We start from the raw sequence: 15,715 nt of genomic DNA, 5'->3' as shown, positions 1-15,715 counted from the left end.
AAACACTCCCCAGCAAACCGCATCCAACGCTTTTCACTAACCCGGGTTTCGGCGACAGGACTGTCCTCCAAACAAGGACACCTGCCCGAGTCTCAGGGTCGTGTTCTGAATCTCGTTCTCGGGCCCGGACCAAGCCTACTTCTCACAAAGATCAGATGCTCGTCTCTTCTTGCTGTCACATCTCTGAAACAGGTGCTCTGCACCCCCTGAAGAACTGAGAATACAACCGTAAAGGCTTTCCTCTCCAGAAACAGAACAGTCAAAAGCATAAATTAGGTTAAGTGGCTTCATCTGCCTCAGGTCACAGCTTATAACCCAAGGTTCCGTTTTCCCCTCGAACAGGGTGTGCTTAGGTTGATACAATGAATCAGTCAGCTGATGGAAAAGTTAAAAATGTCCTTTACTGAAAGATATGTATCTTTACAAAGAGAAATAGCAAACAATCCGATCCAGGAGTTTAAATAAAAGGAGGTGACTTTAAAACTAACAATATATATAAAGCTGAAGTCACTGCCTTGGATAATTTATGCGCTCACCCAATATTCTATGTAGGACATTCATTCTTAAGGCAGAAAAATTGAATCTGACATGTAGTGACTTGGCTCTTACATCCAAGGGTCAAACTGGGAGTAGATGTGAGCAGACAGAGTCCTTGCTAACGAGGACTTATCTATCAGTGGTGACAATTTCCTTGTGGGAGGAGGTCACGTAAGAGACACACACTTGGGAGAACAGAAAAAGATGAGTTTTAAGACACACAAACATCCTTCAACGAGAGGTCAATGAGACTAGGTTTTTCTACTCTGAGGTCAAACTACCCCCGGAACGAAGCAACAGAACTCCGACGCGCTCCGTCTGGTACACGACGTGTCGGGATATCAAATCGTGAACTTTGTGGAGGGCGTTACTTCAGGCTCCAGTTTTCAAGGTCTAGCATAAAAGGCAGCCTGAATAGTTCAAAAGCAGTTGAATGTCAACTCCTGCTGCTACTCCCGCCCCGTCGGCGAAATCGTGTACAGGGAGGTCAGTCCGTATTAAAATATCGATGAAGCCCCCAACACGTGTGCAAAAATACCCCTCGGTTCCTAGCAAGACTATCTCGAACAAAAACCATCCTAACGGCAGAATCAGAGGCGTCATGGGACGGGCCGGCCCGCCTGGGGGGACAGGTGTCAGGGGTGCAGGCCCCCGCCCGGCAGAGCCTTTCCCGCAGACCCGGGCCCCGAGCCCTCGGGCTGCAGGAGCTCCTTGGCCTCGGCGTCCCGGTGCCCGAACGCGAACAGAACCACACGCGAACCTAAACGACCCTTCTGGAGCAGGTAGTGGTGGCCAGAGCCCCTCAAGCGCCCTTCGTGTGCCGACTGCGGACGCCGTAGCTCTGGAAATTGTCGCAAGTGGAGGAAGGTGATCCACCGAAGTTCCCGAGACGTGAAGGCTGTCTTCTTTCACGGTGGCAGGAGTCCATGCAAGGTTTGTAAACAGCGATACAAAATACTGTAAACATAACTTAACAGAGCTTGTAGAAAACAGAAGTAAACCCCAATTTACAAGTGGGTAAAAAAAACCGAGGGCGGCTTCGTACAAAGTTCTCCCTCCTGCGCCAAGTGATTCTTTTGATTACAAATATAATCCTGAGCTGAAAAACTGGGATTTGGGGGAGAGCCATCTTTGCATACAAAATACCCAAAGGACGCTTCTTACTCTCTTACTTTTCTCTGGGGACAGTCACCGGTCGGAGACAGTTCTGAGGGTGAGACTTGGGAGACCTTTTATAGTTTGGTGTGGCGCCCGGGTCTGGAGCCCGCCGAGGGGCCAGCCACGGAGGCGGCCGCGGCCGCATCCTCGGCCTCCTCCAGTTCCTCCTGCAGCTCCTGGCTGACGCTGGACTGCAGGGCCGCGGGGGTGAGCCACTCCTTGGGGAGGCAGCTCTGGAGGAAGGGGATGCAGGAGCTGAAGTAAGCCAGACGATTGATCCAGCGAGGAATCTCCTTCCCGCAAAGAATCTACAGAGGAGAGAGGGGGCGGTGTCAGGCGAGCGAGGTGAGGGTCCCCGGCCCGGTGCCGGGGTGGGGGCAGGGGACGGGCAGGCGGGGTGCGGGGAAGCACACAGGCCGGGATGACAGGCAGCCGCCACCTCCGGAGGCTTGTCAAGTGGCTCACTTTCTACACCTACAGCATCAAGCTAATTCTGTTTGGCTCCCTGCAACTGCTTTGAGACTCCATGTCAAGTGCTCCAAACAACACAGCAGGGAAGCCTTGCTGACACAGGGACCAGAGTAACACGCTCCAGACGGTCAGAGCGGCCGGTCTTGGGTATCCTCCCCGCCGTCAGTTGTCCCCTTTCACAGATTCTTTCCTACTTCCGTCCAGTCTCCGCCACCCCATTTGTCCGGGCCCGCGTTCTACCCTGTTAGTTCTCGTGTTGGTCGAGAAAGAAACGCCTCCACGGATGCAGACCTGGCTTTGCGACTCTGCGGTCAGAACCAGGCTGGAAGGCCAGGCTGAGCTTTCGTCCGCAGATTCCGCTAGGGGTGTGGGGGTGCAGGCGTGGGGCCGGGGGGATTCCCTCCCAGCTGACGGTCTGCGGCGCTCTCTGCCTACTCCCCATCCCTACCCTGTCCTTAGAGGACTCTGGGCCATAACCCACACCCTCGCCAATCTCAAACAGTAAGAATCCGGTCTTCCACAACTAACTTCACTTTTTTGTTTTTTAAAGTTTATTTATTTTTGAGAGAGAGAGACAGAGACAGAGACAGAGAGAGAGAGAGAGAGAGAGAGAGCACAAGCAGGGGAGGGGCAGAGAGACAGAGACAGAGAGAGAGAATCACAGGCGGGCTCCACAGTTAGCATGGAGCCCGATGCAGGGCTCGAACTCACGAACCACGAGACCATGACTTGAGCCAAAACCAAGAGTACGACACTTAACCGACTGAGCCACCCGGACACCACGGACCTCACTCTTTATCACACTCCTTCCCGTCTGCAGACAACACGGGGCTTACTGTGTCCCTGCTTCATTGTCCCCTTAGCAGTCCTGCCTCCAGCCGTGTCAAAAATCATGATCCTGACATCATATCTGAATTGATGACCTTGAAAAAAGGTTTCAAAATATCTTATGCTCCCAAATTAGCTAAAATGTAAATAAACTGGTACTTGCAATTAAGCAACCATGTAGCTTTCCTTCCTAAAGGGGTTAGCCTTACAAGACAAGTTACATTTCCTTTAATACGCAGTCTCTGTCTTAACAAGTGAGATGGCCTCACTCGAGGGAAGATGGCATGTTTTGACCAAATCCGACCAGCTGGCCCGGCAGCACAGAGAGGTAGAGAGTACTTAATACTTGAATATGTCCATGAACTACACCTGGAGGAAAGCCGAGCAATGGACCTTACACAACACCATGCCCGTCCCTCTGCGCTAAGAAACATGGGGGAACGTTTCATGTATTTTATACCCACAGCACGTTCAGGTATCTGCATACCTGAAGGCTGACCACAGAAGAGGCGACGAGGGATATTTAGGTTAACGTACAGCCACCGCTGACTCGTCAACAGCCACTTCCTTCATCCTGCTTCCACTCAGCAGGCACCCTCCCTTCTTCCCACGTCCATGTGCTTCCCGGGAGGCTGACTTCATCCCAACCGGGGTGGGTGTGTGTGTGCGTGCGTGTGTGTGTGTGTGTGTGTGCGCGCGCACGCCTGTGCCCTGATCAGGCTAAAACAGAGGACAGCAAACTACAGCCTCCTGATTTCATAGGTGAAGTTGCAGCAGCTGTGCCCGGGAGCTGAGTTCTCCACGGCAGAGTGCCGTCCGTGACCAGTCCTACAGCCTAAAAGATCTCCCGCCCGGCCCTCTCAGAAGTGTGCTGGTCCTGTACCAAGCCAGCGTCTGTAAACTTCGAGTCCAGACCCACCAGTGAGTCATTCAGCATCAGACTGTAGAGAGGTGGGGTAATTGTGACACTTGTTTTAACGTGTTACGTGTACATGTGTGTTTAGACCGGGTCATGGTGTAAAACGTATTTCTTACTGTGGGTAGTGGTTTATGTAGCAAAATTACTTTTGCACTTAAGCTTCAAGCAGTGAGTCCCCTGCTAGAGATCTCCCCCAGAGACACGCTGGCAAAATACGAAGAGATGTACGTAAGGGGATATTCATCACAGCACTGTTGGTAACGGCACGAGTGGCCACCCCGGTCTTGTTCCTCATCTTTTCCCCACTGAGTATGATGCGAGCTGTGGGCTTGTCCTGACGTACGTCCCCTCTATACCCACTTCGTTGAGAGTTTTATCAGTGGACGCCGAATACTGTCAAATGCCTTTCTGCAGCTACTGAGATGACCGTATGATTCTTTTTTCTCATTTTCTTCATGTGGTATATCGCACTGATTGGTTCGCGATTGTGGAACCACCCTGCACCCCTGGGATAAATCCCACTCGATCACGGTATACAATCCTTTCGATGTATTGCTGAATTTGGTTCGCTAATGTTTTGTAGAGGATTTTTCCATCTTTGCTCATCAGGGATACCAGCCTGTGATTTTTTTTTTTTTTTTTTTGTAGCGTCCTGGTCTGGTTTTGGTATCGGGGTGAAGTTGGCCTCGCAGAATTTGTTTGGAAGTGTACTCATCTCCTTCATTTTTGGAAAAGTTTGAGGTTAGGTATTACACCTTTGCGTGTTAGTCACCAGTCAAGCTGTCTGGTCGTGGACTACTGTTTGCTGGATTTAACCTCCCTAGTAAATTGGTCAGACTTTCTACTTACGATACACTCTCGGGAGACTGTATGTTTCTAGGAACGTCTGCTTCTCCTTGGTTGTCCAATCTATGGACAGAATTGTTCGCCATAGTCTCTAACGCTCCTTCGTATTTCTGTGGTGTCGGCTGCGATTTCTCGTTCACTTTTGATTTGAACCCTCTTTTTTCCTTGGTGAGTTTGGCTGAAGGCTTGTCAATTTTGCTGATCTTTTTCAAAGAACCAGCTCTTAGTTTCACTGATCTTTACCACTGTCTTTTTAGTCTCTATTCGTTTCTCCTCTGATCTTGAGTACTTCCTTCCTTCTACTAACTTTGGGCTCTGTTTGTTCTTTCCTAATTCTTTTGGTGGAAGGTTAGGCTGTTTGAGATTTTTCTCATGAAGTCAAGTATTTTTAAATCTGGGAGGAGGGGAAATTCATGACACTTAAACAAAGCAACACAACAAAAACCTCTTGATTACTTTTGGAGAAGTGAGCTGTGTCAGCGGTCCCCCAGACCAGCTCCTGGTTAGACCATGACTTGCCAAGAAACCCACGGGACTGGGTACACAGCTGCAGTCGCAGCTCTCATTTACTACAGGGAAATGGACGAGAAGTGCAGAGGAAACCACGCACAAGCTGTCAAAGGGCCTCTCCCCATGGAGTCACACAGGATACACTCAGGTCCCCCCCGCAAGGAGGGGGGACAACACATGTGAAATGTCCACCAGGGAAACTCACTGGACACCCAGCATCCAAGGTTTTATTTGTGCCTGTTCGTGTAGGCACCTGCTTCTCAGCATGTGCCAAGATTTGGGGTTCCCTGGAATGGGAGCAGGTGTCTTGCAGAAATCATGCCATGCACACAACGTCAGGCCTGGTGAGCTGCCCTTCCATCTTGCGACTGTTGGTGGCCCTTCCGAAAGTCAAGTTCTCAGATGCCATCCAAGGACCCAGTCTTTTATAGGGACGGCAGCCTCTGACCTGTTTTAACTCTTTTTCTACACCCCCCCCTCCCCAAACTTAGCCAAGCTGTTGCAGCAAATATTACCAAAGGACCCTACACAGCAGGGTGAGGCCAACCTGGAGTTTTGATTTCAGTCACACCTTTCAGGGCTCCTGGACCTAGCCAGTTAGAGCAAACCCCACTAAAGCAAACCCGTGAAGGCTGACTTTAGAAAGCCGAGTGGCTTCCACCTGAGTTTTGGTGGGAACCCTCTTCACCCGGCCCTAGGTGGGGTCACGAGAGGGCACCCACACAAGAACCAATCCCAGAGGGCACACGTGACACCCCCAGAACGGGAGGCTTACAGTGTGAGGGCCCCCAAGCAGGGCACGCATGGGTCAGGCAGCACCGGTTGCAAGGCCCCCAAGCGTGCTTCCTCACTGGCAGTGAACACCGTGGGACTCGCTCAAGGATGAGGATTTTTGTCCCCCTAAAGCCGGTAGGCTGAAATCCTAACCTCAAACTTCACCGCTGGTGGAAGTGGAGAGCCTGGGAGGTGGGCGGGTCATGAGGGCCCAGGCCTCACAAATAGGATTGGTGCCCTTACCAGGGATCTGAGAGCCCCTCACTCCTCCTGCAACCTGAGGCCAAGGCAAGAAGCGGCCTAGCACCTCACGAGAAGGCTGCATCTGCCAGCGCCTGGATCCTGGACATGAGAAAGAACGGTCTGTTGTCTCTTAGCCACCAGGCCCGTGCTGCCCTGTTACCGCTGCCCAAACGCACTGACACGGCTTCCGATCTGGCCTGAAAGATCAGTCGAATCTTGGAGGGTCTGCCCACAGACAGACCCAAACAGTTCTGTCCGTCCTCGAGACCAGGTTATCGGCCTCCACTCTGTGCGGCAGGTGCGGGAACAGCCTCTCTGCTGTGTCAGCACTGTCGCTGGCTCGCAGGTGAGCAGCCTGGCGGATCCAAGGTGCTCGCAGCAGCTCAGAAAGGCAAGACGCAACGGCTGGTCTTTAGGACGAGGGGAGGAGCAGCATCGAGAAACAGGTCATGAAGGCCGCCTCCCTACCCGCACGCCTCCCCAGGTGCCAGGATTTTGGTTTTCGAGGTCACGGAATCAGTGTGCACCATTTGGCAATCCCAACTTTACGCTTTAAAAATTATCCTTTACTCTCATCTGGGCTTTTTTTTTTTTTTGGTCTGGAAAGGACATATACGAGAACAGAAGCTGTCACTGGAAAATATTTTTATGTGACAAACTAGATGGACACATCGTTATCAGGCACTGGTCAGGATGAAATCCTGAGTTTGCAGAATATTTCACAACGGGTTTACAGGTCACCCCTCCTTCCCCCTGACCGTTTAGCCTGTGAAGGGCCTAGGGAGGAACACCCCAATTCCGTGGCTGCTGCATTTGGTGACGGCTCTGCCTCACTAAGGAGCGCAGGGGGAGTGGGGGAAGGCGGTCTGGATGCCCCCCTGCTGCCACCACTGCAGCAGCCGAGGGGCCCCGCTCTCCCCCACTTGCGGGTTTTGGCAAGAATCCCTGGTTAGCGACACGGGGCCGAGCGGCTGGGCGCAGGGGGCCCTGCTGGGGAACGAGCTCCTCCCGGGGCACACCTGCATGCCACCTGGACGGAGCGGTCAACGTCCACGACACTTTTGTGGCGGAGGGCTCCGCAGACAGGGGTCCAGACCCGCAAGGGTCCCCAAGGGGAGGCCGGTTCCTGGGCCCGCACCTGCTTTCAGTCTGGCCCGGCGTGGAGCAGACAAGGGCGGGTTTCGGCCGACAGTCCGGTGCAGGCAATCGGGATCGTGATTTCAGGATTTCGAGAAAAGGCCAGGACAGTAATGAGTGAGTGAACACGGTGCACAGCTAGGGAGCCACGTTTCTAAGGTTAAGCAACTGAGGTTTTCCTAGGCCCCTTTCAAGACCAGCTGACAAATAAACACGTCCGGCCGGAAAATCCTCACCTCCCGCCTCAGATAACTGGCAGTATAAGGGCTAATCAGTATCTAGAAACCTCGTTTTAAAACACCGAAGTTCATCTGGAAATTGTCTCTCTCTGTATGTCGTCTGCCTTTAGAGGCTGCGAGAGGCAAAAACCCTATAAAAAATCCCAGTTGTGGAGACAGGCGTTCGTTTAATAATTGAGACTTAAATCCACCCACTCTGCGGCTGCAAGAAGTGAGAGAGCTGTGTCCACTAACGCGTTTTCTCCCAGTATTCCCGAGACGGTCCCTGCATCCCCTATACAATTATAAGCACGAATCGTTTTACATCAACTCCTATCGTATAATCACAAAATACAAAGCCATTAAAAAATTCCCCTTTTCTTTCCTGACTGGGAATTTCTTCAAACCCCCAGCAGTGAATTTAGCCAAGACAGTTTATTGTTCCAGCTGTCGGGGGAGGGCCGAGCTGGGGGGGGGGGCGTGGGGGCTCAGTAGCAGGGCCCCCCTGTCCCCCTTCTGACCTTGCTCCGGCCCCAGGAACGATTTCATCATGCCCCCATCCACTCGGAGGAGGCAGCAACCAATGGTCAGCATTTCGGGCTCACCCACAACTCCACTTGGGGAACTGGGGGGCTTCCCTTTTCTCTTCCTGCCCGGAGAGGGAACGAAGCTCAGGCATCACCCGGGCTACACGTCCCTGCCTCACGTCAGCGGCCTGGCTAAAACGGCCAGGTGTCCTGGGGCTGCATCTGTCATTCCCAGTTCCACAGGCCACTTCCCCACTCGCAACGGACGGCAGCTGCCCCGTCTGCACACCGAGGACACGGGACTTGGTGCCATCCAGGATCTCTGCCGATTCTCCCATTCGATGGATCCCTGAACGCGTCTCCGGCAGATGGGGTCAAGGAGGCCTGAACCTTCTCTCGCTCCTGGGGAGCAACCGGGTCGCCTCTGTGGAGCTGGTGTATGCACGAGCCTGGGGGTGCTTCTGTGACTCCCATGTCGGCACAATCACTAGCGAGAAGATTCTGACTCAGCCGGCCGTGCAGGGGTGGAAGCGACGTGCATCTTGAGTCCTACCTGCTGCAGGTCCCAGGGACCCATTCCAGGCCGCACACAAGCCCGGCCTGTCCAGAGCCACGCGGGAAGGGATGAGGACCACCGGGATGGCAGCTCGTTCTGTCCCTCACACCCTCCGGTTTCTGCAGGATGGGACACTGCCCTGCCACCAGCCGCCACACGTCAACAAGCGGAGAAGCTGTCTGAGGGCTAGCGGATTCTCCAGCCCTTATCTCACAGTCTCATGTCTTCCCTTTGGTTTCTGTTTTCAGGTCCTGCAATTCTCAGGTCTCCTGGCTTGGGAGTCCAGAACAGGGAAGGCAAGTAAGTGCCTGTGGGGTGTTCTGTTGGCAGAACGAAATTTCAAGACCGCAGAGACGGACGGCTTGTTAATAATTTTAAGCGCCAGGGAGAAAAATCATACTGGCAACTAATATAGAAAAAGAAGAATCTTGTGGCTAAGTAGCAGAAGTGGTTCAGGCTTTAATTTCTTTCTTTTTTTTAAATTTTTTTAGCAGTGGAGACTTTTTTTTTTTTTGAAGTTTATTTTGAGAGGGAGTGAGAGAGAGCAAGGGCACATGTGAAGGGGGGTGGGGTGGGGGGGGAGAAAGGGCAGAGAGAGAATCCCAAGCAGGCTCCATCCACACTGTCAATGCAGAGCCCAATGTGGAGCTCAACTCAGGGCTCGAACTCACCAAACCTGAGACCGTGACCTGAGCCGAGATCAAGAGTTGGACGCTTGGGCCGCCGGGGTGGCCCAGTCGTTTGAGTGTCCGACTTCGGCTCAGGTCATGATCTCAACGTTCCCGAGTTCGAGCCCCACGCTGGGCTCTGTGCTGACAGCTCGGAGCCTGGAGCCTGCCTCAGACTCTGTGTCTCCCTCTCTGTCTCTGCTCCTTCCCCACTCATGCTGTCTCTCTCTCTCAAAAATAAATAAACTTAAAAAAAAAAAAAAAAAAAAAAAAAGAGTTGGATGCTTAACCAACTGAGCCACCCCAGTGCCCCAGCATTGATTTCTTTAAAGAGGAAGTTCAGGTTGGAAGGGAACGGATTAGGATAAGAAGGGACTATTATCAGCGCTCGCCCTCCCCACGGCGAAGTCGTGAATGGGGTCACAGTTTACCTCGGTGCCCACGCGGAAGCCACCGACCTCAGAAAGGCCACTCAGATGAGGCAAAGAACCAGAATGCCACACTTTACACAGCACAGAGACTCGGGAAGACAAGGAGGAAACGAGCAAAGGAAAGAGCAGTGCAGTGGGCACAGCAGCGGAGGTTCTGTGCCTGAAGGAGGCAGGGCGACAGCGGAGGGCATGTGCCTGAAGGGCCGCAGGGCGACACTTGCCTCCGACAGCGCCGAGGAGAAGTGGTTGCAGTTCTTGTGCATCAGGTGGTAGGCGTTGCCCTTGTACTCCTTGCCCAGCTCCTCCACAATCTTCTCTATGTCGTCCTCCAGGAAGTCCGTGCTCCCTAAAACTACAGCTTCTCTTAAAGAACAAAAAGGAAAAGAAAGAAAGAGAAACCACGGCTGTGTAAGTTTCAGGTATGGAGAAAGAGCGTGTTTCAAGACTTGCTCATTTCCAGGGATATTCTGACTGGCCAACAGAGCGGAGTTAATGCACTATGACTAGAAGGTAAATGAGATACTTTTACGTTTTGTGTCACTTGAGCTTTTGCATTTCTACCATAATCTCTTAAGTCCGTTACTTCTAAATCATACCAATGCAAACTTGGGTCATTTCTTTAGGAAGCAGCGCGTCATATACTGAAAACGCACGGTCCCGTTATTTTCACAAGCACCGTGGAAGCAGCCAGGTTACTGCAGACCCAAATCATGCTGCAAATATTCCTGCTCAATGATACGGGCCAGTGAAGAGCTGGCCATAATCTCATTCAGAAATAGTCTTTTACGTTACTGGCTTCTGTGCCACGGGGACACAAACTACCAAACAACTACATTTTTTTTTTTTTACAGCATTATAAAAACCAACCAACCAAGCCCCAAATTAAAAACCAAACACCCTCCACCCAACCCCCCCCGGAAATGCGACAGACATGATATCCAACAGAAAGCAGAAGTTAAGTCAGATACAAATTAGGCATCCAAGAAAACTACAAATACCTAGAAAACCCTTTCATCTAGCGGTCCTGCCAAAAGGGACACCTGAGGAACAGACTCAGGACGGCACTAGAGCAAATCAGTGACAGGCTGGGAGAACCATGAACTTGGTAGTGATCGACATGGGTAGTAGCCCTACCCTGAATTTCAATGTTAACAACCTCATTTCGCTATTTTCCACTTGGCAAGTTAATGATTATAGGCCCAGAAGGTTCTTTAGAGCTCCTTGAAACTAAGGTTCTAAGTATCTCTTCACACACAAACCTTAACTAAGAAATGGAAATTTGGATCATTAAGCATTCAAATTCTCGGTAAGGTCCAGGGTATTTTGGTTTCTCGACAGGCGTACTGCATGCACCTTAACAATAGCTTCTCAGCTAATCAACTGTTCGGGTATTTCAAATGTATCAACAGTATCCCTTTCATTGGGAAAAATGAAAAGATTACAAAAAAAAAAAAAAATCCTACCATTTTTTTTCGCTTCATGCATTTTATGAAAAAAATTTTAATTTGTTTTGAGTACAGTTGACACGCAATGTTACGTTAGTTTCAGATGTACAACACAGCGATTCTACATCTTTGTATGCTGTGCCTGCACTCGCCAGGAGAGTAAAGAGGTTTCTAATAGTGTCAGGTGGGTCACAGCGACCCTTTCTTCCATCTCTCTGCACGGGAGTCTGAGGGGGAAGCTATCACTCACATACACACGTTTTCTAAGGCAGAATCCAAGTTACATACTAAAGTAAGAACATTTCTAAAGTACACAAAATAACTCACGTGGGTCCTGAAAAAAAGCAAAAGACTAGATTATTTCAGGCACTTCATCTGGCCGATTCTCATCTTTACACAAACTCCGATAGGTTCGACTTTAAAATAAATGTCAGCAACTAAAACAGCGTTAAAGAAACATTTTAACTTCCTAGATTTTAGTCTACAGAGTGACTTCCATAGGCCTGAAAACAAGCTTTGGCACCTAAGACAGTGTAATAAAAATTATCCTCCCTACTTACTTAAATTTAAATGTTTCTCCTAGTTCAGAAGCATTTCCTGGGGAAATTTCAAATATTCCAGAAAAGGGGTAAGGATGGCCACCATAAGCAAATTCTGAAAAGAGAAAACTCATGATTTTTAGTATTTATCACACAAAACTTAACCAGAATGCTGAATTAGCTTTAATAAATGATGAGGATAATAACGACACCATCTAAATATTTTCCAGTTTATCAATGCTTTCACAAATATCTCAGTCTCGTTTAGCCGTTACGTGTAACAACAGTCGATACAAAAGGCCTGATTCTGATAACGAAAGACACTCAAAGGTGACCCTGACTCGTCCCCTCTTGTTGGCAGGAGGAGGGGGACTATCGCAGGTGACCATGGTCTCTCTGCCCATGTGTCGTGCCAAAAGACATGGGCGGTCAGTTCTGCACTTTGCCACTTTCCAAATTGAAGGCATCAAATTTCAAACTCAACACTTTACTGGAGAAACTGACTAACAGTAATGAGCTTTCATGGCTCATGGGTTGAAGGCTCTTGGTTTATCTGTGAATAATGAAACATTACCAAACCTGGAAAACTGAATTCAATCCCCCTCATTCAAGAAAACAAGCAAGCTGCCGAGTTAACGTATACACCTCTCCACACACACTCTCGCGGAAGATCTTTCAGCTCTGCGGGAACTACTTGTACTGAAGGATCATGGGATATAAACTCTCATCCAGAACAGAAGCGGAGAAGGAAGGAATTCAAATTTCTGGTATGAGATATTTAGATATTTAAGTGGCAAATCTTAGTGGACTTACTTAAAAAATTACAAACAAATGTTTAAATTAATCTCATCTCTTAAAATTTATTAAATCTAATCGTGAAAGGTCTTAGAACAAAGCATGGGTGAGAACAAGGCACATACCAAGTTTACTTTTGATTCAGACCTTCCAGAGAAAAAGCAAAGGTCTGGATAAGAAAGTGTTTGGCATTCAGTTCTGAAATACACATTAAAACTTATCTTAACAATAGGACTTTATAATAAACCTTGTCGATAATCAGGTTGGATATGGAAAGATTATGCTTAGATTTTTAACTTCCTCAAGTCCATTAAGGAAAGTCACAGAGCCATTTATTCATCTGTTCAAGAAGCGTCATTTACTTTCAGGAAGACATCTGACCTTAGCTTTGCTAAACTTATACGAACATGTTTCGAACCATGTTTCTGAAGACTCCTGAATCATTTGGTGGAGGGGCGCAATGATTAGACAGGTAACAGAATAATGACTGGCACGTAAGAACACCTGGGTTCAAGTCCTAGTTCTAAGAACTATTAGCAGCTGATCTGATCTGACTTCCAGCTGATCTGAGCTTTGGTTTCTTCGCTTGGAAAATGGAGAAAGCGCCACAGGCCCACACGTCCTTCTCTACTTCACAGCAACGGGATCAAGTGGTTCACAACTTGGTAGCACTTAGAAAACTATAACACCAGAGATTCAGTTAAAGGGGAAACACGCAACTCTGGCAAAAGCCAAGTCAAACAAGGGCGCAAACCCACAGATGACGAGGCCACCCGCAGCAACACGTAGTGACTGCTGACTCTTTGGGCAAGAGCCTCCTTGCTTTTGGGGATTAATTATCTGGGAGACAGACAGACAGTGCAGGCTTCCAACTCACACGGAGCTTAAATGACACATCTTTATAGCGAACGTGTGATACGCTACGCTGCACCCAGAAGTGGCTGGTGTGGAATGTAAGAAAGGGACAGGAGAAGCACCACACCGACCCAGGTAGGTAATGGAGCCTCTTCCTTGCACCAGCTACAGCAGGGATGCGGTCTTCACGGGGAACTCCAAGTGGACTGCAATGCATATTCTCAGAGGGCCTGCACAAAGGCTGCCTGACTGAAGCACGTGACAGACATTTCTGCTACGGGGTGAGTTTAGGATTCAAAATAATGTATTTTTACAACCCCGACGAAACTGGAAATGTGGTCCGTCTTATGCAGATCATTACTGCTTACAGCTTGACCTGGAGGAAATTATCCTGCACCAGCAGCGGGAATTAGAACAAAGGAAAAAGCTGTTAAAAACAAAGCTGCTTGGTTTGAGTGGCTCCTGTCATATTTATCATAATTAAGGGCAATGAAGAATAAAAGGGCTTGGGCTAATGACAAAGGCCATCATTCTTGAGCAAAAAGCTAGATGGAACCAAGGGCAGGATTTGCTCAGTGATATTTTCCAACCTTATAACTACACACTTGCAAGTCTCCAAAAACAAAATTTAATACTGAAATTCCCTCAGGAAATTGGTATTTCAAGTATGACACTCTAGCACCAATACTCTTCCAACCAGAATGACGGTTTTTCAAAGCACAAGGCTTCTTAGGAACTCCAATATTTGTCAGAGCAAAACTGTGGCGGTGAAATAATCCAAGAAGCAACTGCTTTTTAAGCCGCTGGATTTGGGAGAAAAGATAGCGAACGTTATGTTCATGAACTTGAGTACTTTCTCCTCAAATGCATTCAACTTTGGGCATTTTCCCAGACTGCAGTACAAAATGTGGGGAGATTTTCTTCTACTTTCTGCAGTAATGTGTGGAAGCAGTTGCAAAAAAAGAGGAGACCTATAGTGATGATTTTGCGAGCGCTTTAGGAGAAAACAGTCTTCGGAAAGCCTGTTCACACAGTGGGTACACGTACCTCTGCCGTATACTTCAATTCCTGAATGAAAAACTCCAATTCCGATGGACGAGGTGTATTCATTCATCCAGTACTAGGAAAAAAAGGAGAGATTCAGAATATCTGTTCGTTTAAAACACAGCGCCACACGATAGCAATTATGACCCCTAAGTGCTTCACGGAACATCTAGGTCTTTCTAAGTCCATTTCTCAGTATTTTTCCTTCTGGCCTCCAAACGCCGTGATAAAGGATTGGTCCAATCTCTGCGCCTCTGCTGGTACTATGAATGCCTCCATTTGCAAAGGGTTAGAGCATAAACCATAAGACCTAAACCTGGTCAAGTTGGGGGGAAAAACGGATATAAAAGCTCTCCTGTGACTTAAAAAAAAAAAAAAAAAAATCACATATAATTTATGCTTTCACATCTATTTTTCTTCTAGCTTCAGCTTTTCCTTCCATTTTCTGGTGAGCTCCCTGAAGACCGGGAGATGTCTTACTAGTTTTCAAAAACACTTGAAAAACACCCATATGGCATTTCTGTCCTGGCTCAGTCCGAAGCTGGATAATGATAATACAGGAACAAATAAGAAGAGGCACAAAGGCTCCCACAACCTTCTTACCGTCGGCAGGAAGAAAACATTCCCAGAAAAGGTAGTATCTGAACTGGGTTTTTAGGAACCAATGAAATTTCCTCGGATAGAAAGTGGGGGGGTGGGGGGTGGGATGGGGCATAGGGGGATGGGGAGAGATGTCTGGAAGAGTGAAGGGAGTGCACCAGCATCGTGATGTGAATGCTGGGGGTGACCGTGGAGAAGCACAAGGACTAGAAAGGGTCTACCTAGAAGAATTGATGAGTCAAGAACTCATTAAACAAACACTTAGGCGGCACTTAACAGTGTTACAAACCCATTAGATTTCTTCCAGGTTTAGAGGATAATTTGTCTTTAATTTTTCTGGGTTTATTCAAGTTTTACCCTTGGTTCCAGACCCCTAACCAGTTTCTCCCAGACCCAGGGGAGTGCACATTCACATACATTGCCGCAGGAAGCATAAATGGACAAAATCGATTTATTTTGTCCTAAAATGTACCCGGAAGAAAAACGAAGCAGTAATAAGCAAGGGATATTTGAAAAAGAATAAGGAACTTTCTTATCTAGATATTGATACATTCATTAAACTGCTTTAGAACAAGATCCTTGCGTACATGAGAATCTGGTGTATGATAAAGTTG

General features: G+C 48.7%; 1 protein-coding gene across 2 annotated transcripts in view; it reads right to left on the bottom strand.

The window, feature by feature from the left end:
- Window positions 1–379: 379 nt before the first annotated feature.
- Window positions 380–15,715, bottom strand: part of DESI2 (desumoylating isopeptidase 2) — a 44,951-nt gene continuing 29,615 nt past the window's right edge. For both annotated transcript variants that reach the window (XM_027046362.2, XM_027046363.2), the window contains exons 2-5: window positions 14,505–14,577; window positions 11,829–11,922; window positions 10,045–10,186; window positions 380–2,003 (exon numbers count right to left, since the gene is read on the bottom strand). In XM_027046362.2, the coding sequence (XP_026902163.1) occupies window positions 1,770–2,003; window positions 10,045–10,186; window positions 11,829–11,922; window positions 14,505–14,577 (543 nt within the window). In that variant the 3' untranslated portion in view covers window positions 380–1,769. The remainder of the gene's footprint in view (window positions 2,004–10,044; window positions 10,187–11,828; window positions 11,923–14,504; window positions 14,578–15,715) is intronic.

This window comes from Acinonyx jubatus, chromosome E4 (genome assembly GCF_027475565.1).
Source record: "Acinonyx jubatus isolate Ajub_Pintada_27869175 chromosome E4, VMU_Ajub_asm_v1.0, whole genome shotgun sequence".
In the NCBI taxonomy this organism is placed as follows: Eukaryota; Metazoa; Chordata; class Mammalia; order Carnivora; family Felidae; genus Acinonyx; species Acinonyx jubatus.
This window is presented reverse-complemented; position numbering and strand designations above follow the sequence as displayed.